The sequence below is a fragment of the Eptatretus burgeri genome, chromosome 9, assembly GCF_056783735.1.
Source record: "Eptatretus burgeri isolate ZD-2024b chromosome 9, Ebu_testis_v1, whole genome shotgun sequence".
Taxonomy (NCBI): domain Eukaryota; kingdom Metazoa; phylum Chordata; class Myxini; order Myxiniformes; family Myxinidae; genus Eptatretus; species Eptatretus burgeri.
In genome coordinates, this window is record NC_140969.1 from 102,723,543 (window position 1) to 102,750,494 (window position 26,952).

General features: G+C 45.7%; 1 protein-coding gene across 4 annotated transcripts in view; it reads right to left on the minus strand.

Annotated features, from left to right (window-relative positions):
- The window catches only part of LOC147020773 (5'-3' exonuclease PLD3-like), a 72,092-nt gene that overhangs the window by 38,351 nt on the left and 6,789 nt on the right, over positions 1-26,952 (minus strand). For 3 of the 4 annotated variants that reach the window (XM_085896392.1, XM_085896395.1, XM_085896394.1), the window contains exons 2-3: positions 13,765-13,797; positions 5,382-5,536 (exon numbers count right to left, since the gene is read on the minus strand). In XM_085896392.1, the coding sequence (XP_085752518.1) occupies positions 5,382-5,536; positions 13,765-13,797 (188 nt within the window). The remainder of the gene's footprint in view (positions 1-5,381; positions 5,537-13,764; positions 13,798-26,952) is intronic. The other variant, XM_085896393.1, reaches the window with a different exon arrangement.

Genomic DNA, 26,952 nt, shown 5'->3' on the forward strand with positions numbered 1-26,952 from the left:
CAAGGTGCGGGGGGGGGGGAGGTAAGGAGGTTTGTTGAAAGAGTGTGGGGGATTGCAGAATAGCTAGGAGAGGGGCCGAATGAGGAGCAGAAAAGGCTCTGTGGTGCTGGGGAGAGGGTGGACAAGAGAGGGGGCAGGAGGCGGGTGAGGATTTGAGGAGGTGGAGTGAAGAGATGGAGGTGAGAGGGCAGTGGAAGGAGGCAGCTTTGTGGATGAGAGGAAGGCAACTTTGAGAAGGGTGATTGAGGGGGATGAATGGTAGGAGAAGTGTGAGTGGGGAGAGTTGAGGGAGAAAGGTGAGGGGGTAATTTTTGAGAGAGGTGAGAGGGAGGCTTGGAGGGAGAAGAGTGTGATGGTTGCTTTGAGAGTGAGGGGTGAGAGGGGTGAGTTGAAACTGAAAATAGAAAAAAAGAATGGTTGATGGAAAGCGAACATTCATAGCAAACTGGGGTTTTTTCTTTAGTTTTCAGTTAGAGATGTGATTAAACATGTTTCTTGATGGATCCAATAGAGGTGAATTGAGAGAATAGAGAGAAGAAACGCTGTAACAGTTGGATTTTTTTAGGCAAGGTATGAAGGAAAGGTCGAATTGAGAGCAGTCTGTTTAAACAGTAGAAGAGTAGTGCATTATGATACAGTAAAGAGTACCACACGTGTGAAAGAGGAAGATGAAGCATTATATGAGATAGTTTTTATTTTTATTATTATTATTATTGTTTGAGAGAGTTTTCATCAGATTAGGTTATGGAAGTGTTGTAGAAAAAAATCGTGAGGTGAATAGTGAAATTGGATCGATAAACGCAGGGGGTCTAAACAGATCACGTGGTTACGGGAGAAGCAATTGGCTCTGGGAGGTGTATCATCAAAAGTGAAATTATTTATTTTAAATAAGGATTGCGTAACATTTGGAAAAGGGAAGGTTGAAGTAAAATTGTGGAAGTGTGTGGTGAATTTGGAACGGTAAATGCAGTGTGAAGCTGCTGGGTTGATGAAAAGTCCAAGGAAGAGGAGAGAGACAGAGACAGAGACAGAGACAGAGACAGAGACAGAGACAGAGACAGAGACAGAGACAGAGACAGAGAGAGAGAGAGAGAGACAGAGAGAGAGAGAGAGAGAGAGAGAGAGAGAGAGAGAGAGAGAGAGAGAGAGAGAGAGACACGTGGTTACAGGAGGTGTCGAGAACGAAAGGATACAAGGAAGATTATTATTTTTTGATGTATTTTTGAAAAACAGGTAAGATTTGGGAATGGAAGGTTGTAGAAAGAAATTGTGAAGGTAATGGCGAGAGAGGGTCAGCTCAGTAGAATAAAGATGGTGTGCCGGCAGGAGGAAGAAGAGTAATAATAATAAGAAGAAGAAGGATCGAGACTCGTGAGTGTGCAAGGAGAAAGGTAGTTTTTTTTTTTTTTTTTGATTTATACAAGGAATAGTGTTTTGTTGGGAGGGATGGGGGGCGTTGGGAAAGTGGGGAAGCTAGAAATTGAAGGTAATGGGGAGAAAATACAAATAAACACAACCGTACACCGAGGGGAGGGATGAGTCGGCCTCAAGCACCCAGAAAGACAAGGGCGACGAAAACTCACAAAATAGCACGATTTTTGAAACAAAACCGAACTCGGAACACACAGTAACATGGAAGGTGAGAAAATAAACAGTTAAAATGGGACAGATAACTGCCCGAAACTTAACTTTGAGATCGTCAGCAGAGAGACCTGCTGACGCTCCAAACCCAGAACCAGGCTGCAGGGAATCATGCATCTACATCACGCATAGTCAAAGGAAGACCTCACTTGCAATTTTAATGTTTGTATAAATGTGATTTGTGACGCCAAATGTGGGTTCGGTTATATTTATTTGATATTTCTCTGTGCATAAGTTTGCACGTCCCCATTTCCCTCTCTGTAACTTTTGATTCACATGGTTTGTTCCAAACTGTTCGTCCTATCCAGCTTTCCCCAATATTCATCTACACTAATAAATGTTGAGTGTGTGTCAGTCAGTCAGTCAGTCAGTCAGTCAGTCAGTCAGTCAGTGCGTCTCCTCCATAACTCCAAAACCATGATACCTAGCAGCCTCAAACTTCGCATACATACTAAAGGAACTCTAAGGAAGTACATGACTGAAAATTGGGTGTTTTGGTGAATTAAGCAACCCCTTTTGAAGATAATAATGGCCTTATTTACTTATATCTGTGGTGTCCGGGGTGCAGTGAGGCACGGAGAGAGTGTAGTCGTAAGAGTGTAGTCGTAACTCTGGTTTATTGCGTGTCCGGATGTACAGCACTATGAGCCTCCAGCGGGCGCGTAAGGATATATGAACCCGCTACCCACGTGACTATCATCACAACTACGCCACACCCCTCAGCACTCTATTCTATGCCCATACACCACAATATCCTTTATCAAGCGCATCCTCGGCCAACTTGCTCTCGATGGGGTCTTAATGTGTATCCAAGGTTACCTTGCTAGGGGTTAAATTCTCCATTTTGTTCGGCCTGCTCAACAATGCCTTGAACTGAAACAAGCCGCAATGATTTCTCAACAATTCAGTTTTTTTTCCACTTTCCTCACTTTTCGTACCTATAGAAAGTCTACACCCCCTTTCAAAATGTTCACCTTTTGTTGCCTTATCACCTGAAATTAAACTACATTAAATCAGACTTTTTCCACCGTTATTTACACACCCTAATCCACAACTTCCAAGTGAAAAACAAACTCTACATATTTCAGAAAATTAATTAAAAATACAAAACCAGAATATCTTGGTTGGATAAGTGTCCACCCCCTGAGTTAATACTTGGTGGAAGCACCTTTGACAGCAATTACAGCTGTGAGTCTCTTTCGAAAGGTCTCTACTAACTTTGCACACCTTGATTGGACAATATTTGCTTATTCTTCTACACAAAACTGTTCAAGCTCAGTCAAGTTGCATGGGGAGTGTTGATGGACAGCAATCTCCAAGTCATGTCACAGATTTTCGATTGGATTTAGGTCGGGGCTCTGGGTCACTCGCGGACGTTTATCTATTTATTCCTTAGCCATTCCAGTGCAGGAGTGGCTGTGTACCTCGGGTCATTATTATACTGAAATGTGAACTTCTGTCCCAATTTCAGCTTTCTTGCATAGGGTAGCAAGTTTTCCTGTAAGATTTTTCTGTATTTTGCTCCATCCATTTTCCATTCTATAATGACAAGTGCCCCAGTCCCTGCTGATGAGACACATCCACATACCATGATGCTGCCACCACCATACTTCACAATAGGGATGGTGTTCTTTGGGTGATGTGCTGTGTTGTGTACGTTTTGCATTTAGGCCAAAAAGTTTAATCTTGGCTTCAGCAGACTACAAAACATTTTGCCACATGACTTCAGAATCTCCGGAGTAGTTGGCTTCAGAATCTCCAGAACCTCTGGAGGTTTACCGGATTCTCACCTGGAGACATCCCCGCTGGCCCAGACACGGCACACTGCTGCAACGGCACACTGCTGCAACCGGTCGTCATCTTCACATGTGGTCTTACCAAAGCTCAGACCCACCCTTAACGGGATGGAGTTGATAAAGCCCTCCAAGCTGTGCGACCAGGCCGCATTCCAGGCACCATGTGTGTGGCCCTGAACCTCATCGAAGCTGCTGTAGCTACAGGGCCAGGCCGCATCGCCAACGCATGTCAAACGGCACAACACTGGGGGCCGCGTGCACAGTCCTCTTTCTCACCAAAGCTGCTGCCCTCATCACGGTCTTTGATCTGCTCGTCACAGTCTTCAGACAAGTCTCCAACAAGAAGGAGGCAGTAAAGCAAGCCGCCTCACCCTCACGTGTGCGCGTGAGCATGCGTGCGTGTCAGGATAGTCTAGACTCCAGAGGTACATGCACAATTGCCTCTGAATTCTTTTGTTTGAACCTTAGACCAGCTGACATCCTAGTATCTCGCAAGCTGGGCGATCCAAGGTTCCTGGGCGCAAGCTGTGCCGTTCATGAGATGGGTGTTTACCTGGCTGTCTTGTCTGCTGTCATGAGCTTCCACCACCCACACCCCTTCACACACACACACACACACACACACACACACACACACACACACACACACACACACACACACACACGATACTGGTAATAAGGCCTTAGTTATTTTATAATTTGGTTTAGGTAGTTCTTCAGCTAAAATGTAGGGTCGGTAGGTCAAAATATAAATATAAATATAATTTCAATTTTTAGAAATTATATATTTTTATGATTTTTTTTTCCAATGTTCCATGGAAAAGACAAGGGTAGGTGGGGGGAAAATAAATATAAATCCCGGACCAGGAGGATCCAAGAAAACATTGAAGATGGAAGACCATTCAAATGCAGGATGTCAATGTTCACTGTATCATCTGATGTGAAAAACAATAAAGAAGAATTAAAACTTGTTTTTACAATATAGTCTGGCATGTTTTTCTTATCGAAACCTGTTGGATCATCAAACAAATCGAAACAATGCTGAGAAAATTACTGTCCAAGGCATAGATGTGTGTGTGCACACCAGTGCATAGTGCTGGATATGGTTAAAAAAAGTGTCTACTCGGAGTCAACACGCTCAAAACGGTCAATCCAGCTATTATTTTTCAGCGGGCATCTGATCATACCGTCTCCCCATCCCCATGAGCACATCAAAGGCCGATTTCTGGTCCGTTGAAGACTGAATATCAACATCTCGCAGGAAAACTGACGTACTTGGCACCGAAATCTTTCAATACGAACAGGGGTGTACAACTTTCGATGGAAACAAAATCGGCACGATCGAGAGGAGCCTGTGAATCATCCCTGCTGCTGCACTGAATTGATGCAATAGTTCGACCAGAATATTCGTCGTCAAGATGTTGCGTGATTAAATCACCAATACAGTCACTCGAATTTATACCGCTGACATACTTCTTAACAATCACTTTCACCCCAGAAACCACAGTCAATCTGAACCACGCTGGCCACTGCTCAGACGCCATGACCGAAGACTACTGCATAGTTTGGGTAAAGATGACTCAGCATTTTGGCGCACGCGCACGAAATTATATTTTGAAAATAAATGCCGACATTTACATTTCGGGTTTTGAAACTTTTGCACCTTCGGCGGAAAATTTATAAACATAAAAGGCTAAAAATGGGTTTTATATTTATATTTCATTTCAGCAAATATACCGTCGGCAGATCTGTAAACCAAGTTATAAAATAACTAAGGCCTAACCAGGTTATTTTTAATCAAACATCTTTTTATCAAGGAACACGTCGACCAAAAGTTTGAATATCGCATAGTTTATGAAGAGATCGAAACTTACATTCAAACATGCCAAATTAGATTTGAATTTGATTGGAAGGTGTAACCTAGATGTTAGTGTTTGGACATACCTACAAGGGTCGTTGCAGACATTCACGCTGTGTTTCACTCCCGAAGGTTCTCTGTCCATAATATATATGATGGCACAGGCTGAGGCCAAGCCGAGTACGAGCACGCAGGCTGTGTACATCACAGTATGCAACAGCATGGACCGTTGGTCGTTTCTCTGTGGGGAGGGGAGCAGGTGAGATGGGGGTTTCTAAATGAAACCAAATTAGTTTTCTCTGTATCTAGATGGACTTCCAAAAGTCACTTGATAGCATCGCACATGAGAGATTGCAAAAGAAGATACACAATCACTACATCAGAGGGCAGATCCACATGTGGATAAAAGCATTGTTGACCGTCAGAAAACAGAGGGTTAAAATAAGAAGGGAATATTTAGCTTGAAGGGCTGGCAGGATGGCCGAGAGGTACACACACTCGCCTCGAAGGTGTCTATCATGGGTTCAAATCCTGACCCAACTATAAGCTGCCATCCTGGTGTTTCATAGGCAGGGTGATTCATTAATGTGCGTCATCCCTCGGATGGACGTTAAACTGACATCTCGTCTGCCAGCATTAGTTGGTGTCTGACGTTAAATATCCCACAGTGTCCTTTGCGAGGAGTAGGTAAGCCATCACCAGCACCATAAACAAATTCCAAATTTCCGCCCTAACTACTGCTGGGAAGGCAATGGGAAATGACCCACTATAACCCTTGCTCAGGAAGCTGCTTAAGTGGTAGCAACACTCTGTGAAGAGTATATGGTACACCAGAAAGACAGACAGACAGACAGACAGAGAGAGAGAGAGAGAGAGAGAGAGAGAGAGAGAGAGAGAGAGAGAGAGAGAGAGAGAGAGAGAGAGAGAGAGAGAGAGATCAAGCTTGGAGAAAGGTGGCCAGTGGAATACCACAAGGATCTGTGCTTGGTCCCATCCTTTTTATCATCTTTATCAATGAACGACCTAATTCTGGAAGCTGAAATCCCTGAACATCTTTAAAGTACAGGAGGAAACGAGCAGACATGATGCAGATCTTCAGATGACAAGGCAATTCGACAACATTGCAGAGGTGCGTTTCTTCAGCAAACCACCATTTAACGGTAGACGACGACATCAACTAAAACTCTTCAAGAGTAACTGCAAGAAATAAATAAGGAAAAACACCTTCACCAGAGAACAACACACTTAGGAAGTCTCTCCAGTGAAGTGGTCAAGAGTACAACCATTAATCAACTTAAATCCTACCTAGAAAAGTGAAAAGTGCTGGAAGGATGACTCACTGAAGTGACAAGTTTATGCCAAGGATAGGAAAAACAGCCTGAAAACTGAAGAATCGTCCTTACACTTTGGCACACGTCCCCACCTTAGTAAATTCACCGTTAAATAAGGTGAATGTTCATTGCGAATTGAATTTCATAATATAATTTTTGTTTTTTTGAGAACTTGTATTTGTACATAATCACAGGGAGAATAGGAAGAAGAGGATAAAGTACCACACAAAAAAATGAAATAATAATAAAATAAATGCTTTCAGTGAAACAATAACATGACTTCCCTGACAAGGAACTTAAGCACAGGAGGAGGCCGCATTAGGCCCATCGTAGCCTGCACCGGTGTTGTCGGCGAGGCCACCTGGTCCGAGTCTAAGCTGTCCGAGTCAGCAGTCCAACAGTCTCAACTCCTTGTCCAAGTCATGTGCTGAAAGTGTATTGTTAAGTGCCAAAAAAGACAAAAAAAAATAAAGCGAATTTATTTGTGTTTATGTATTATGTAAATGAAGACAATAAAATATCAAAACCGACTAACAGTGTAACTTGTTACTTGCATCAATATTTTATTCTATATCATGGCCTTCTTGCTGTAGTTTGCTCATTTGTTTCGGAATACAAAGTTTCTGATAGCATGTGAACTTTGTTGAGAAAACATGGAAATAAAAACTTGTATTTATTCTTGGTGGCACAAATGTCCCAGCTCCAGTATTTCATTTATTTGATGTCGTACAAGTTCATGCGACCACTCGTTCTTCTCGGCAACATCCCCTCCCCACTGTGCGTCATTAAAATTAGAATTACACGTGTGAAAAAAAAATCCTACGTAATAATGAAACGAATAATGATGAAAAGGAATGAAACGCACGTGTCACCTGCATGTCTAGAGGTTAAATGTTGAAATAAAAATGAAAGTTTAACAAGGAATAAAAGGGAAATTAGGACTTACGTATTTCATCAAAAATAAAAATAAAAATCTACGTCATTTTAAGTGCCTTATAGTTGTGGAAAATAACTCAATTTCCACAAGTTGGATCAGCATACCAAAGGAGAATCTTTAATTTTGTATATACGGAGGAAGAACATTGAATGCTTGACTGAAACATTTGAATGGACTTCACTGAAACATAAGCCCGAAGCAATTCTTCTTCTACACAACTTGACATTCCAAAGAATGGGAGAAGAGAACTTCAGAGTTAGCTGATAAGCATGAGGCAAAAGAACTCAAACTACAATACGTGTCCACTAGGTGAAAGAGAATGACATAATCATGGCAAAAGTTGCAGTGTTATCAACCAGGTCACCTTGTTTCGTAGTAAGACATTCCTTTTATCAATATTTAGGTCAAAAGACTCTTGGGTAAAGGGAAACATAACTGACAGCCAATTCGACTATAGAATAAAAATTAAATTTATAAAGCACCAGCAACAATTATAATTGAGAGTACATAAATATAATTATTTTTCTTCCACATTCCCCCCTTTTCTCCATATCAGGAAAATTTGAATAATTACATTACACATGATCACCATACCCCGTTCATAGAGGAGAAAATATATCCGTTACACAAGTTCAATCAACAATGGCAGTTGTTGTGACACACGTCCACACCTTAGTAAACTTTAGATCCAAGTTCAATCAACAAACAATGGCAGTTAAACTTTCAGTGAGTGCTCATAGGAGAAGAATGCTGGACAAGTCAAACCACAGCAAGGCAAAGACTTAACGTCGCCGTTGCGTGGTGCCTGCCTGGAGGAATGTCGTTACATTTAGGGGGAATAGGAGAGATGGGAGACTTGTATATTAACCGTAATAGCGCGTTGTCCAATATATCCGCACTGCTTTAAAAGAGAAGGATAAAAACATCCGAAGATCAAACATGAAAGGGCCCAATTATTGTGTTTTCGATAAATGCGATCTTACGTATTAACTTTCATCACTGTGAGTTAAAATGAAGATGTTTCACTTCAAAGTATTACGTCACCAAAAAAATAAATAAATAAAGCAAACCACACACAGATAGACAACTAGGACCAAATTTGAAAAATATTGTTTTTAAAGATTAATTTTTTATTTTTATTTTAAAACACATTTTTGCATTACTTTCTGTCGAGGAAACCGATTCTGACCATATTTAGACGATTCGGTCGATTATTTAATTTGTAAATTGTGTTTAAAATCTTCAATTTTGCTCGTTTTGCTCCAAGTTATTTATTTTTTGTTGTACAGAAACATTCGACAACTTTCTGTACTTTTACAAATCCCCTTCACACTGCAACATGATTTGTTTTAAAATCACACGTGGAATTACGTAACCCGAACAATACTCCAAACAACAACAAAAAAATTCCATCCATGTTATTGAATTTAACTTATTTTATTTCAAAACTTTATTATTATTATTTTTTTTAATGATTTTAAAATTAATCTTTATTGGGTATGCACTTTAATTCCCAACCCGAACCACCTTGGCCCTGCAAAACGAACCCTTTAATCTTACGTGGAATAAAGAAAATATTATGTGTAAAATTGAGGAATTGAACTGGCTGAATATAAATTCATATGTACACCTATCGCTATTTTTCTCTGTTTAAATTTTCGCCGTGTCACCTCTCGGAAAACAACTCTGCTCGCCGCGTATGATCACGTGACTACTTTTACCCGACATCCGTGGCACTTTTATTGCCAATACTAAAAATGGCCCCCCTTGTTATTTAGAAGATGATTTCACTTCTTTTGAGAATTTAGTGTGATGTGTCATGTTGAAAGGTTAGAGTACGATATGGAAAGGATGGTCCAAAGAACTTTTTAAAAATTTCTACTGTACAATAAAAGTTTTACTGTACACTAAATTTTGCCGGATTCGAGCCAGAATCAGGTTGAATCCGACTTCTTGGCATTCCAAGTCCGAGTCAGGGTCCTGAAGTCGAGTACAAGGCCCCCAAAAATGGATTCTAGTCCTGACTCAAGTCCCACATCCAGTGCCAGATTTATGGTGGTGGAGGCCTATGGACACACACGGGTGATGGAGGCCCTTTCTACCTTGAATGATAAAGTAAAGCAATGGTTTTGAACCCTTTTCATTGATGGCACCCTAAACTCTCAAATCTTATTCTGTGGCACCCCGATTCAATTTTAAATTTGTAGCATTGCCTCGAGAACATCGCAGGCTCCACAAGTTTTAAAATTATTGGATAAAAACACATAATTTCAGGAGCGTTTTTTCAGGCTTTTATTTCCACCAATCGACAGGATCGCATCTGGAAAAAATCAACGTTACCTCAACAACAACTACACCTCCAAGATCAGCATCGAATCCGGAAAAATAAGTACCTCAACATACCTTAACAACAATAACACCACCACCACCACCACCACCACCAACGCTTCAAGGAAAGAAGTTGTTTGAAACCCTGTATAAGCCTCAAGCCTTCTCAAGGACCGTGACCGCTATCGGCTGTAATCTTTTGATATCTCTATATTTGATAATAATCCTTGTTTTACACTGAAGAGAAAACTAAAATGGAAGGCATAACGACTGTGAATACTGTGTAACGCTTCTGCAGATGGCTTGGGAGTTGGGCCGACATGGCTTGGCTTAATCCTGGATGAGCCCTTGGGTGGTGGAGGCCCCTGGACGTGTGTTGGGTGGTGGAGGCCCCTGGACGTGTGTTGGGTGGTGGAGGCCCTGGGCGTGTGTTGGGTGGTGGAGGCCCCTGGGCATGTGTTGGGTGGTGGAGGCCCCTGGGCGTGTGTTGGGTGGTGGAGGCCCCTGGGCGTGTGTTGGGTGGTGGAGGCCCTGGGGCACGTGCCCCAATTGCCCTTGGGTAAATCCGGCCCTGCCCGGTTGTTTGTATGTGTTCTCCCCTTTTAAATGATGAGCCTCAAGCAAGGAAGGAGCACGTACCATTTTAAAATGATCTTGCACGAGCAAATACAACCCGTTGCTTCACTGACGAGTATATTAAGGGTTGGGGTTGGGGGGGAGAGAAATAGTGGAAAGATGGAGGAGGGAGATGATCGAGGGTGGAGGGATGGAAGGGAGGAAGAGAGAAGAGAGTGAAGGGAGAGAAGACAGAGGTGAAGTGGAGAGGGAGAGAGGAAGAGGGGTCAGAATAGGAAGAGGGGTGAGAGAGAGGAAGAGGGGTAGGAGGGAAGGAGTGTGGGATAGGGGTGAGAGAGGGGAGGGAATGCCCAGGGAGGGGGAGAGGTGGGGGAAGGGTGAGAGGAGGGGGGAGGGGGATTCTGGAAGATGTGACGACCAGCTGAACGTCCATTCGAGAGACGGCACACACGTTGATCAATCACTGCCTGTGAAACACCGAGATGACAGTTTATAGCTGAGTCAGGATACGAACCCAGGCGAGACAGCTTAGAGTCAGCGAGCATGGGTACCTCTGGACTATCCTGCCATGACCTGGCAAATTCATTGGTTTATAAAAACTAAATTGATCCGAGCAGCAGTTGTTACTGCTAAAAAAAGAGAAAAAAAGAAGCTTTCATTTGTCCAATTCACACATTCTTTGACAGCCCTTCCTCTCCTCGACTTCCAGCGAGTTGCATGGTGAAGGAGGGGGTTTGGGAGGAGGATAATGTGAGGGGAGTGGAAGAAGGCAGTGTGTGGGGAGTGGAAGAAGGCAGCACGAGGGGAGGGGAAGAAGGAAGCGCGAGGAGAGGAAAAGCAGTGCAAGGGCGAGGGGAAGGCAGCATGAGGGGAGGGAAGGCAGAATGAGGGTAGGGGAAGGCAGCGTGTGGTGAGGGGAGGGGAAGGCATTTCACATTTTCTTGTGTATGTATGGAGGAGGGAACATAGCCTTGCTTTCTTAAAGTAAATAGGTATATCAGCTTAGTCATAAGACTCATTATTTCCTTAAATTATCAGATTTCACAACAGATTTCGACATTTATTTAGTCCGCACGATATCCAATCCTCAAATCCGAAATAATATTTCGATGATATACTTTAATTAGTCCGTGAGAGTAGATCATGGAAAATCGTATCATATAATGCATGAAATCGCTCCAAGCTCCTGATTTGAAAACTCTAGTACTTACAAAATCGATGTACACAGAGATTCATTGTTATGATGAACAGGCATTCGATTATAATATGAGTGAGGAAAGCGAAAAAAAAATCTTTATCGTTAAGAAATCATTGCGGCCTGTTCCAAGTCAAGACATGGTTGAGCAGACCAAGAAAACATGGCGACTTCAGACCCCAGCGAGGTTACCCAGGAGACGCCTTAAGACCCCAGAGAGTGAGGTGGCTGAGGATCGCCTGATGAACGATATAATTAAATAATGCCTTTAATAATCTTCCAAAGGGGTGTTTTAGTTAACCCAAACAACCAATTTTCACTCTTGCACTTCCTTGGAGCTTTCTCGGTATGCATGCAAAGTTTCAGGCTGCTCGGTTTTATAGTTTTGGAGTTACGGAGGAGACAGACAGACAGACAGACAGACAGACAGACAGACAGACACTAGTATAGATGACTCCATACATGGCAAGTTGGAGGTGATGAAAAATGGGTTGGTTGGAATCAAGAGCAGGTTTGTATTTATTTATTTATTTTTACCAAACGTGGTAAACACTTTTCGAGATGTTGTCAGTGACACAAAATATACCGGAATTCCGAGATAGTCGTTTGACAAGATGGTGTTGCAGCTGTTCAGAACTCAACTCAAATGATTATTTACCGTCACAGTCGAAGCATGAACTCATCTCAACGATCGTGACGCACTAAACAGAGGTCAATCAAACTGACATGGCCACGACATGACGGATGATTCACTTCATGTGACTGTGCTCGGCAGTATATTCACCACAGGCTTTCTTGGCCTTTCTGACCGAGATTTCTCAGAGGATCAAACTTGTGACCCGGGGTTTCAGGGAAGGAGTTGGTTTTGGATGTGAGGAGAGCACGTGACCTCATTTGACAAGCACCATCGGCAATCGATCTTGTTGTTGTGAACTTGTGAGAACATACTTTCCTCTTCGACATTACTGTGAGGCAGGACAAGTATACGTGCTGAACCACTGTCATCAAAAGGCCAAATTGTGGCTCCCCGTCTGGTCTTCTCATCAACGATGCAAGCCTGTTGTTGGCTTAACGGTTCAGGTGGCTGGCTGAAGATCTCGGGGTCTTGAGTTTGAGCCCCTGTCGGATGTTGAATTAACACCATGTGGGGTTGATTCAGCCTGGCATCCTTCCGAGGTCAACAAAATGAGTACAAGCTTATTGGTAACAGGGGGCACTGCATCAGCGGCAAAACCGCGCTCCCAGAAAAATGACGCAACCAACAGGCTCAGGCTGCATACGAAACAACATCATGACCGATATCTCATGGCACCAATTACCATTCCAAATTCAAACAGCAATAAATATTTAAAAAAAAATTGGATACTGCCCTCCAGCCAATGGAATAGGATGGGATATACTGCACTGGAATCAAACCTGTAACTCTGTCGGTCTTTATCACAAGATGGTATCACGTATCCGATTTAATTATTTTTTTATGACTGTTTGAATTTGGTAATTTGTGGATACTTTGTATGAATGAAAACAATCATAATAGAATCAAATCCTGCCATTTAAAATACTTCAAAGTTCTGATAAATATCACCAAGAAGTGGAAGAGAGAATTGGAAATCACAGATCGATTGATTCGTGGTGACGGCAAAATGGTCAACGTGATCGGGAGTGAAGTGACACTGCATGCGGAATCCTGGAGAACATTCGATTTTGGTGAAGATCCGGATCTGGATAGTAGAATTTGTTTTGTTTTTTTTAATTTCACAAGTGATTTTTTTTCCTCATTGAGAGATGGGGACAAAGACGATAGAAAGCCCAATATCTCAAAACATTGCAGACAGATTGTGACAAAACGAGATGGACGAGTTGGTTAGGTGACAAGAACAAGCCGATTCGATTCTGCTTCAGGTCCGAATCCGGATCCGGTTCTACCAGTGGGATACAAAGCATAAACTGTTCAGCCTGGCGGAGGTACACGCTCTCACGAGTACCGTTCTCATTTCTCTATATGTTTTCTGAAAGATTAATTGCAAATTTTTAATTTCTGCAGAAGAGTCTAGATATGAACCGTTGCATGATTACTGGGAATTTGAACAAGGATACGTTACCTTCAACAATGGAACCTGTTCAGCACATTCACCCTGAAACACAGACATGATTTTTGTATTATTGTCTGACGTAGAACAAGCCTTGCAAACTGTTCCTGCAAATAAATATGCCGGGGCCACTTCAACACAATTCTACCTGAAAATGATACAACTTATTGAAAAATACAATTTGTATGTCACAACAATCACTTTTTTTATTTTTAAATTCCCCATGTAAATATTACAAGGGGAGAGGGGGAGGTAGCTTGAGAAAAACCAACTTGAAAGGTGGAAGGAAAGGAAGGGGGGATTTGTAGAACATACAGGAGGGGGAAGGGTGGGGGTGACTGGAGTCCCTTATATACAAGGAGTTGCGATGAGGTGCGTCCCAGAAATTCCTCGTCACGTGGGTCATGGCTTCCGTCGATACCTCATCGGTCTTTTTAAAATGACATGATGCTTGCCATTGGATGCACCAATCGATCAGAGAAGGGTTTCAGAATGTAGAGATTCCATGCAGATGCCGGAAGGGAATAACAATTAAATGGTAAATAAAGTTTGTCATCTGAGATGGAAACCGAATTTGGGGTGGTTTCTGTGCCAGGTAAGTTGTAGTTCCATCACTTATGTGTCTGTAATGTAAGTTTATTTACTTATTTATACGAGTTAGTGCAAGTGTTGTTAACATTGGTAAACAATGTGTCATGGTCCATTAAATGGTGAATTTAAAAAGAAAAATCAGGATCCATTTGCCTTCAGCCTCGCCTTGTAGCGAAACAGTTTATTACATTGAAAAAAGTTCAGGAATCACAAGAGTGGGAGAAAAATGGAGAAAATGAAAAGAGGGTAATAGAGCGTATTCATGAACTGTGGGGAAAGGGAAACCATGGAAGATGAGAGATTTTACAGGAATATAAAGGAATTAAGGATTACACGCACATGCACTGTATGTTTTGAGTGGCATGGTACTTATGGTAAAATAAATGAAGAGTTGGAAAGAAATAACCTCTTCACTTATGGCTCATCTTCCTATTAATGTAGCAGTACTGATGGAGTACTGCTCTCCCCTCTGGACTGGTGCTCCGACCTCCCACCTTTCTCGGCATCACACTGTGGAAACTAAGGCATTTCGGATCATTGGTATCTCCCGTGATGAGGCTGAGTCTTGGGGCCTCTCACTCTCTCACTACAAGCAGGTCGGTGGTCTTTCTGTCTTCTACTGTCTCCTCTCCGGTCTCGCCCCCCCCCCCACCCCCTGCTCTGTCTGCGATTTGTCCCCACCATATTTCCACAGGGTACTCAAGGTCCCCAACAAACCCCTTCTGGTAAAACTACCAAAATCACGAATCACTGCTCACCTTCACTCTTTCATTCCTCTTTTTTTCTCACCTTTGGAATAAACTCTTTCACTCTCTTCAATCCCATTCTTCCCTCCAGGCCTTCAAAACAGCTGTTCACCACCACCTCTTATCACCCCCCATCCAAATCTTCGATATTTTCTACCCCCCCCCGATAATCCACCCAAACCCACCTCCTTCAAATTCCCTGCTTTACTTCCTGAAAGTCCCTGTAATGTCCATCTTGTATTCCCCATGTTTCCCACCCCATCCCTCTCCCTTCCACAGATCTCCTAATGTCTCTGTTCCCCACTGTTTTGTCCTTCCCTCTCCCACCCCTCTTGTCTCATACCCCCTTTGCTGTGCGTTGTGTGTTAGCTCTCATACGAGCCTCGACAAGGTATACAAAAAAAAAACTCTTATTTAGCCTCCACCTATAGCATAGGGCAAGGCTTATACCTGTTGTTGGGTTTCCTTCTCCAACTAGCACCCCCATTTTGTAATGGTACCTCACTTCCAAACTATATCTCGGAGCCGAACAGGGATGGTCGGAATGAAATTTTGCATCAATAATGGGAAGAAAAACGATGTGGGATTGGCCTAATTTTTTTGACCTTGACCTAATTTAAAGGTCATGACCTAATTTTAAGGTCATACCCCAATTATAGACATTTTACCATTTTTCACCAAAATCCATCGAAGGTTTATCCTATTGGAATAAAATTGCCCTCCGTAGATAGCCGACTGTGAGGTGCATTTAAACTTAATTTACATCATAATCCCTCAGGAGTAAAGGTCAAGGTCAAATGGCGGTCTGAATAAATATAACACGTTTTTGGTTATCGCTCAATTTTGTCATTGAGGAATCTCAGACTCCTTTGCCTTCCAAGATATTTTTTCCATCATAATAGTGTACCTGCACAGAAGTTGTCCACCTGATATTCGACCGGTGTCGTTGGCCGACTTTTTTCAAATTATGACCGAATTAACAAAAAAAAAAAAACTTTTTTGATGATAACTTGAATAATTTCCTTTCCATTTTCATTACCAGTGCGTGCCCGTACGTGCGGAAAAAAAGAAAAAAAAAGAATAATTGTGACTTCAATTGTGACGTCATAGCACCGTGTCCTATCATTGGTTTGGTAAATAAATAGCCATAACTTCGGAAACACTTGGGAAACAGCTGAAACGGACGAAGAAGAACGATATCAAACCTTGAAAAGGCACATACTCAGGTCCCCAGCGTCAATTGTGACGTCATATCAAAATTAATGTCAGGTCAGGTTCGATCTGTGACCTGCTACAGGTACCATGTAAACCTGTACTAACCTGTTCCATGGTCGGGTTGTCGGCGACTAAACCGTCTCCCCCACCAGGTTTTCTGGTGAGGAGGGTGTTTGGATATGGACACCCACCAGGATTAAAAACAAAACCTGTCAAAGGGCGGAGGAGCTCCTTGTGAGCCAACGGCCATCCATATCTAGTGCCCAACTGTGTCTGCGGACGTCCTCCTGCAGTTGGGTTACTTCTTATCAGGAGGTTGGTGGCAGGATTTGCACTCCGGCCACCGTAAAACGCTTCATTCCGCAAAACGCAAAAACGCAAAAAAATCTGAAAACCCACTCAGTGGGAGTACCTCCTGTGCAGCTTCCCTTCCCAGGGCAGCTCACCGGATGACAGGATTGGGGCAAAGCCTTCGGGACCCCCAATCTTTGATAGGAGGGAAACCACGGGGTAACATCCCTGGGTCAGATTGCGGGAGAGTGTGTCGGAGTGGTGCTGAGGTGTCGTCCACCAGACGGCGGTCTCCTTGGGTTAACCTGAGGCGGTCCCTTCGGGTGGGTGCCTGGAATGTCCTATCCCTAAGAGAGGATGATCACCTGTCTCTGTTATCATCTGAGCTCAAGCGTTTGGACATCGGGATTGCAGCTCTCTCTGAGGTTCGGAGACCGGATTGCGGCGAGATAATGGTGGGTGGTTACACCTACTATTGGTCTGGTCGCTCTGATGGTTACCATACCCAAGGAGTTGCTGCAGCTGTGTCCAATAAGCTGACCCCAATGATAATTGAGGTAACACCGGTCAACGAGCGTATTATGAGATTAAGGATTCGCCACTCCTTAGGTGTCATTTCCCTGGTCTCTATTTATGCTCCGACTGAGGCAAGTGATCTCACCGTGAAGGACACATTCTACGCCACACTCGAGTCTGTGGTTGATCAGTGTCCCAGACGAGATACACTTCTAGTCTTGGGGGATTTCAATGCATCGACTGGAACTGATAGGGATGGTTATGAGGTGTGTGTTGGTCCCCATGGGTCAGGAACTATGAACCAGAATAGCACTAAGTTCCTTGACTTTGCAAGAAGTCATGGACTTAGGGTGGCTGGTTCATGGTTTCAGCGCCCGCAAGCTCATCGCTGGACTTGGTATTCCAACGCTGGCGGTGTGGCAAAGGAGATTGACCATGTCCTCATTGACGGTCGTTGGAGGATGATCCAGAACTGCAGGGTCCACCGGAGTGCTCAGTTCCTCAATACTGACCACAGGCTTGTTGTCGCAACTCTAAAGCTGCACCTTAAATCCTGGAGAATGGTACCATCCCAGCCTAGGCTGGACGTTGCCAAGCTCAGGGATGAGAGAGTAGCTGAGGAGTTTGCGAACAGGCTGAGTGGACACTTGGGGGGTCTGGGTGCTTTGGGGGGTCCTGAAGAGTTGTGGAGCACCTTCAAGACCACCGTCCTTGATGTTGCCGGTGGATGCCTTGGAGTTCACCGCAGGGCAAAGAAGAATTTTGTCTCTCAAGGGACACTGGATACCATTGACCAGAGTCGCAGGGCCAGGCTGAATGGCAGAGCTGAGCTGTTCAGGGAGCTGAGGCGTAAAACTGTACGTGCACTGAGGGTGGACAAGGAGGCCTATGTGCGAGGAATCTGTGAGGGGGTAGAGCATCACCTGTGGACAGGTGATTCTTGTCCCGCTTACAGGGGAATTCGCGCATTACGTTCATCCGAGCCCATCCCTCGGAGCACTGCAGTTCGAGCAGAGAGTGGTAGGCTCTTGACAGAGGAGTCTGAAGTGAAGGCCCGCTGGGCCGGTTACTTTGAGCGGTTGTACCAGGCTGATCCCCCAGCTGTCGAATTGGACGTCAAGGGTGTTACAATCCCTGTTGCTGACCCTCGAATCAACTGTGGTCCACCATCGCTTGTGGAAACACGGGCTGCGGTGAACCAGTTGAAACGGGGCAAAGCTCCAGGGATCTGTGGCATCCATGCTGAACTTCTCAAGGCTGGTGGAAATGCTGCACTCATGTCGTTGCATGCAGTTTTGTGCTCTGCCTGGAACACAAGCATCATCCCAACTGACTGGAAGAGGGGCCTTGTTGTCCCTCTCTGGAAAGGGAAGGGTGATCGCCAAGACTGCAACAACTACCGAGGGGTGACGCTGCTCTCAGTGCCGGGCAAGGTCTTTGCTCGGATAATTCTTGATAGGGTTCGCCACCATCTGCTTGAGCACCAGCGTCCAGAGCAGTCAGGCTTTACACCAAAGAGGTCAACGATTGACCGTATCCTTGCACTTCGTGTCCTCACCGAACGCAGACGAGAGTTTCGGCAGGGGCTGCTTGCAGCCTATGTTGATCTCTGTAAAGCGTTCGATTCAGTGAATCGGGATGTCCTCTGGAGGATTCTTGGTCTTCGTGGGGTGCCACCGAAACTGATCGATCTGATGTCTGAACTCTACTCTGGTACTGAGAGTGCTGTGAAGTGTGGTGGTACCATCTCTGACTTATTTCCAGTTGTTACTGGAGTTCGTCAGGGATGTGTACTTGCCCCCACACTTTTCAGCACTTGTATGGACTGGATTCTAGGGAGGATGTCAGAGAGATCAAGTTGCGGTGCATCGTTTGGCAATGTCAAGATCTCGGACCTTGATTTTGCAGATGATGCAGTCATCTTTGCGGAGACTTTAGACATCCTCTTGGGGGCCCTCGAGGTGCTGAATGAGGAGTCGGAGCAGTTGGGATTACGGATTTCTTGGGTCAAAACTAAGATCCAGGCTTTCGGTGACATCTTGGATGCTGCTGTCCTGTCTGTGTCTGTTTGTGGTGAGGATGTTGAGGTCGTGGATACATTCACTTACCTTGGCAGTGATATTCATGTCTCCGCAGGTTGTGAGCCGGAGGTCAATAGACGTCTGGGTCGGGCCTGGGGAGTCATGGATTCACTGGATCATGGGGTGTGGCGCTGCCGGTACCTGTGCGGAAGGACGAAAGTCCGAGTCTTCAGGTCCTTGGTACTTCCAGTCTTGCTCTATGGGTGCGAGACTTGGACTTTGACCAAGGATCTGAGACGGAGACTTAATTCCTTTGGTACCGGGTCTCTTCGGAGAATCCTTGGCTATCGCTGGTCGGATTTTGTGTCCAACGAGCGGTTGCTGAGAGAGACTCGGATGAGATTTGTTACCTGCATAGTCCGTGAGCGTCAGCTGCGGCTGTATGGACATGTGGCTCGTTTTCCTGACGCTGATCCTGCTCACCAGATTCTCTCAGCGAGGGAGTCTCATGAGTGGAGGAGGCCAGTGGGCCGACCACGTGCCTCATGGTTGCAGCAGGTTGACCATCATCTCAAGGAGATGGGGATGGGCCTGGCATCTGCCTGGGGGATGGCCAGACGGAGGCCCCTGGAGTACCGGCGGAAAGTGGACGCAGCGACGCGCTGTTCTGGCACATGCTCCCAAACCTGACCTGACCTATGAAACGAAGAAGAATTGTGACGTCAATCGTGAAAAATTTTTTTTTTTAATTGTGACGTCAATAGTGACGTCATAGAACCGTGTCCTGTCATTGGTTGATAAATAAATGGCCATAACTTGGGAACTGCTTGTCCGATTAATATCAAACCTTAAAAAAGCACATCCTCAGGTCCCCAGCAATATTCCTGGCAAGTTTCAATTAGATCGGACCAGTGGTTGTCGAGAAACGGCGGTCGCAGACTCGTTTAAGGCCTAAGATTGCATCGAGCATGGAAATAATCCCTTTGGGGATTTATCATTTCTGCAAAAACAGAAAAAGGTATTTTTTTGGTTTTACTATCGAGCCTAAATTGATCTTTCTGGAGAATGCATAACTGACTCGGACTTGATCATTCATTTGGTCTGCTGGTTGCATCATTACTTGAGGTATTTAGCTGATGCAGTGCCCCTGAAGATTTGAATACGAAGTTGACCAAGGTACTGGCACACAATGGCCTGCTCATCTAAAACAGGCACTGTGGGATACTTAACATACACCAGCAGCAAACGCTAGTGGATGGGATAACCAGCTTGACATCCCCTCCAAAAGGAGTGCGCTCAATTAGATGCAACGCTCTGCAAACAAAACACCCAAGATGACGGTTTCTATTCAGGTCAGGAATCAAACAACTCAAAAGGAAGTCATGCGACCCTCCGAGCTCAAGATCTTATCAGCTTGGGTGTAAACAATGAACCAATGCTCTGATACACAAGCTTGCATGAGGCGTGTTAAGTCTACTACAATGTCCATTTGGCAGTACGTACAACAACTCGGTGATGTGCATTATTAAGTAAACCATCTTGTTTTTTTCTCTCCTAACAAGGAAAAATTGGTCACAAGTTAGACTTAGATTGGTCAACCAGGCCAGACCAAGATCGTTGGATAAACAGCAACTGCCGAATGCTGATAAAACGTTGGCCAGTTTGGTATTCTTCATGATGCTGCTGGGATTGCAAGTTCAAAAGTGATCTGATGTCGATTTGTCCATCTTTACCCCTGCCAACAAAGGTGGATGGAGGTTAAGGCCTTGTCACACCTTGACGATTTAGCCAGCGTATGCCGACGTATGAAAAATTTGCTAAAACGCTGGCACACGTCGAATACGTATGGGTAAGTTTTGTATAAGTTAAGAGCACGCTGGCATACGTCGTAGTATGCCGAGGTAGTTGACAAATTTTCCATGCTTGAAATTTTTCGACCTATGCCAGCGTATGACTCACATGTTCCGCATACGCTGGCCATAAGTTGTAGGCATGTTACGCGATCGTTGACACATGTCGACACACGTTACTTGTAAATTACTCATAAGTCGAAACACATCGAGGTAATGTTTAGGGTCAGTGTTCCAGACTCCATGGTTTTTTTTTTCTTCGGCATGACAGTGATGTTGACACTTCGATTTCTAGTGCGGTTGTAATATAATATAATTAATAGGCTGCCGCTCAACGATTTAAATCATAACCGCACGAGAAATTGAAGTGTCAACATCACCGTCATGCCGAAAAAAAAAAAAACCATGGAGTCTGGAACACTGACGGGTTCCTCCTGTGAAGCCCATTTTAAAATACCAATTCCCCTAAACGCTGCCAATACGCCATTATACGGTAGCTGTAAGTTAGAAACACGTTCAGTAAGTTCTGTGGTCGTCCGGAAGATGTCAATCAAATACGTCTACATACGTCAATGTGCGTTGGAGATACGTTACACATAGGTTCAAAGCACGTTACTCATAGGTTAAAAATAAGTTTCGGGTATGCTAAAAATTACCTCGACGTGTTTCGACTTATGAGTAACTTACAAGTAACGTGTGTCGACGTGTGGCAACGATCGCGTAACGTGCCTACAACTTATGCCAGCGTATGCGGAACGTGCGAGTCATACGCTGGACACGTCGAGAAATTTTCAACATGCTGAAAATTTGTTGACGTACTCGGCGTACTACGACGTATGCCAGCGTGCTTCAGCGTGCTCTTAACGTATACAAAACTTACCAATAACGTATTCGACGTGTGCCAGCGTATTCGGCAAATTTTTCATACGTCGGCATACGCTGGCTAAAACGTCAAGGTGTGACAGCGGCTTGACACTTCAATGTCGAGTGCGGTTATGATTTGAATCGTAGAGCCGCATCCTTTTAATAGGCTATGCCACGTGATCGTCGGCGATATGCTGCCGCACGCTATGCATAAGTTAGACTATCGTTAGGCATTGGTTGTGAACGCCGACAACACACTCAGCATTCGTTGGTATAAGTTATCTATATGTTATCGAAACGTTCTGTGTACGTTTCTAATAAGTTTTGCATACGTCCAACTCGTTATGAATACGTCCACAACTGGAAAAAAACATCAATAGTTCAGCGTACGCCAGCGTTTTGCATACATTATGATACCTTGCCATACGCTGGCTAAAACGTGAAGGTGTGACAGGGCCTTCTTGTTTGAACCTCTGTTTATCTGTTTGTCTTTCTGTGAGAAAGATATCTCAAAAAGTTGAGGACAAATTCGGACGGAAATTGGTGGTCAGGTTGGGAGTGTGACGAGGAAGAATGGATTCGATTTTGGTGGACATCCGGATACTAGAATTATTTTAAGTGATTCTTCACCATTGAGAGATTGGAACAAAAACTATATATATGGAAATATATATATATATATATATATATATGCATGTATGTATATGGAAATATATATATATATATATATATATATATATATATGCATGTATGTATATATGCATGTATGTGGAAATATATATGTATATGTAGTCAGTCGTGACCCTCCTGGAACTATCGCCAGAAACCAGTCACGGGTGGGGGTTTAACCTCACCACAGCCCAGTCCGCATTCTACCCGCGCGAAATAGGGTCACTCGCCGAATATCGAAATACCTAAGTACTCGCGCGGGTAACCTACCGAGGGGCCGTACCTCGCCGCAGGTCGGCTTGGGACACGAACCGCTGAAGCGGTTCGTTCCGTTCTCCAGCGATAACCGAGCGGGTATTATCGCCGACCTCGACGGATCCAATTCTCCTTACCGGGTGTTTAAAACCCAACTAATTATTCCGCGATGCAAGATGGTATTTTCAATGGGGAATAGAGGACGGGATACATTTCACAAGCAAGGACATTTATAACAACTAAGCAGGTATGTACAGCCAGGCAGTCATGCACGTATGTACAAGCAAAAAGAAGCAATACCACCGACTACAATGAGAATGTACATGCACAGTCACTTAACACAGGTCTACTTATAGGGACACGGCACCACAGCAGTCATACAAAAGCAAAAGAAAGACCTCCCCATAGGCAGGGAGGTAGACAGGGTCCGCAGACCTTTATGGCCGTGAGCCTTGGCTGACCGAATAGGCCCACGAGACTGATGCAGGTTACCTGCCTCCCCCCCTCGGTGGTCCCCAAGTCGTGACGCCCCGTCCCCACGGTAGCTAGCGTGGCCGCGCCTGATTCCAGGCCTCCCGCATGGCCGGCAAGCTCTCTCCAGTGCTCCTTGCCCAGACGCGCAGGTTCGCACCACACAGCCGGCAGAGCTGCACCTTCAGTCCGCGTCTCTGATGCGTCGCCCGGACTCGTCACCGGCCCGCGCCTCCAACAGGTCGCTCCACAGGACCACCGGGAGAGAGGGGAAGAAATCATGCACCACAGGGAGAACGCTGGATCATGAACCAAGAAGAAGAGAGAAGCGCCAAGAGGTGGACCAGCGCCAACGAGACCAAGAAAGAGAGGGAGGGAGAGAGAGAGAGGGGAGCCTCGCGTGCGGTCCACCTTAAATAGCGCGGGGCTCCACCCTTCGCTCCACCCCGTTTTCGGCTCCACCTTCTTTCGAGAAGCTTCTTCCAAAGAGGGGTTTCCTCCCCTTTTTTCGCCCCACGCCGTGCATCCATCAATCGGGAGCGAGCGCCTCACCGCTTCTCGTGCCAGCCTTGGCGCCGCAGAGGGGTGCGAAAACCAGCGCAGGTTTCCTTGTCTGCGTTTTCACTCCGTGTGTTCGGACTCCTTTTTGGCGCGAAAAGGGTCGTAGCGTGCTCTGTCGGTCCAAAATAACGATAGAGAAAGAAAAACACCATCTCAAAGGGTCGCAGGCCGGTGAACACGAAGAAATCCCTCTAAACAACGGTGGGTAAACCTATCTAACACCAACTTAGCGGCACAAACTAATCTGAGGTCCTTTATGATGTATTGCGAATTTCCTCAGCCGTAACACTTCCCCCTCCCCTTTTTACAGACTCGTCCCGAGTCATCAAATTTTCTTGTGCCATCATGTGTAGTTCTCTCCGAGTACGTTTTACCTTCGGATCCCTGAGTGCGACATTCAGTGTATTCGTGTCCCCAAAATAAATAACCTATGGGCTGAGTAACTAACTAAACAAACCCACTCATACAGACGACTTAAATAAATTGCTGGCACTACGACAAACATGCAGGGGGCAAGCAAAACCATTTGCAATTTACAACCTTAACCTTAACCTTATAATTGTACACTACACCATGGCCCAAGATCGATGGACTCTGTTGGAAGAAAAGCAAAAATTCACAAGCAGGGAGCCAGGCTGCTCAAGCGCAGTCCATGGCCTCCCACTTTTTAAATGAACGCTGTGAACAAAAGCGGTGCACGGGCCGCCCGTGCAGTCCCGTGTTGTGGCTGCCAACATGGCAGTCCTTGCAGCTTGCGCGATGATCCTGGCGCACATGGTAATGAACGGTGGGAGGGGGGGGGGGAATGCAAAACAGAACAGGGGCAAAAATGAACCAAGGGCAGCAGGCATGGGTCATGGCAAAGGCAGGCAGGCAAGGCATGGCAAAACAAGGCCGTTGTAACAACAGCCGGCAGATGAAGTGGCCGGCACAGGCCTCGTAGCAAACAGCCAGCAGACGATCCGACCGGCACAGGCCTTGCAGTAAACAGCCAGCAGACGAAGTGGCCTGCACCTTGCCTTGTTCAATGGAGGTTTGTGGAGGGAGTGCTGTGGTGCTGGCGACTCGGAAGGCGGGCTCGGACCTACCCGACTGTCTCCCTCCCAACCTATCGCCTTTGCCTGTCTCTGTCCATACCCACTCCCTTAATTTGCAAAAACCAATTTAGCCCCAACTTATTTCTTTGTTTTATTTTATTTTTACTTCCCTCACTATAATCCGTCTCCTAACCCCCCTTACAGTCTTTGTCCGGCTAACCTATCACGTCACCGAGCCTACGCCCAACCCCTACATTCCCTTCCTGGAGGGGAATAAGGGAGAGCTAACGTCCTGTGTCGAGGCACAATTCAAGCCTCAGAATGGCTTCCTCAGATTTCAGTGATCTTGACCCAAAGTGGGTCCAGCGGCCCACAACGAGAGCGAAGGGATGGATGGTGCGGAGGAGTACACTTCCTATCTACCCGAACAATTATTAACCTTAAACTACCCCGGGGCTTTCAACAAGCGCCTCTCGCTTAAACTATCGTTTCTAAAAACCAAGATCCCCATCGCCTGTGTTGGTGTTCTCTCAAATTTTGGGCCATGCCCCCCAATTTTCCTTCCGTGCCCTCACACGGTCTCATGGCTGGGACACGTGGCTGCCTTGGCAGGAACTACCCTTTGCCGATTCTCAAACAATGGCACCCCCAGGCACTACACTGCCTCCGAGCCTACCAGCTCCCGAAACACTGGGGAGTGCCCTCTCTGGAGACTCCCCTGAAACGCTCACGTGGCAGGCTGGTGCCCCGGGCCCCTTTTTGAGGGTTGCCCGTGCCCAGTACACTGTCCCCCCCGGCCAATGGCGCCCCGGGCCCCACATCATGCGGGCCACCCTTGCCCACTACGCTATCCCGGCCCTCCATGGGCCCTTGGCCTACCGCGGCCGACTAGCCCGGTGCCTGGGGTACCCACTCAGCGATACTCACCGTTCGCAGCCATGCTCCCAGCCCGTCAACAGGGCTCCTGCACCCCTCCAAATGGGTATCGAGCCTACATTCCCACCAACAGCAAAACGACCTCCATTTTGTCAATTTAACTACCCCTCTAACTTGCATTACTCTGACCCCAGGGTCCCTTGGGTGGGAATCACTCCTCCCCCCAATCACTCATCGCACCATGCATTCCACATTCACTCAATACACAGTCTCGCTGGCCTCACTCACTCAACATGTTTCCACTTCACTCTTTTTCAACTCACACATCGCTGATCACTGCCATTATTCTGACTAAATCCCCTAACTACTTCGTGCTCCCTCGTCATCCCTTACAATACAGCACGTTCCATTTAACTCTACGTAGCTAAGCTACGTCCCCTCTACACACTCAAAGTCGTCACTGTCTCCAAATCCAAAATAAATCCATTTCTCCCCATTCTAAATCTCAACTGGATCCCTCGAACTATTCCATTCCACGGGCCCCATGAGGACTTATCCCTGCCCCATGGAGCCAGTCTAACTAACACTAACACATCTCCCTAACTAGTTCCATCCTGTGCCCTGGGCAGGGGGGTCTTCCACCCCTTGCCCAGGGAATCCTGTTCACCCGAAGCGAGGCTTGTTTTTTTTTTTTTAAATAAATGCGCACACCAGCGCGGCAACTCGCAACCTGCGCTCTTTTACTCCCGTGACGTCATGGCAGCTGTTCGTGCACCTCGTCCCTCCTTGGACGGTACCATCCGGCAGGGATACCCCTCCTGCCGGATTCCAACCATGCAGCCACGTCACCCTGTGCATCAAAAACAAGCCTCACGTTTCAAGGGGTTCCCCACGCGAACACACGTACTCCGCTCGTCGGAGCTTCACACACACGCCCGCGTGGAGAACCTGTCCGGTCCAAATTCACATCCAGCCTACCTTCTGTCCGTCCGCGGGATTGGCTAATCCACCACGTGCATTTACGGACCGGGTTTCACTCCCGCAGGTGCGCATGTGGCGGCCTCATGCGTTGCACAGCACGGACCCCGCACGCGCTGCCGTGCAAACCCGGCACGGTCCCCAAAACAGCAACGGCCGCTACCCGGCCTTTGTCCACTGTCAGGCACCGTCGTCGTCGCACTCTCGTGAACGAACTCCCACGTGCAACGAGGCTCACACATCTTGAGATGGCACTCAC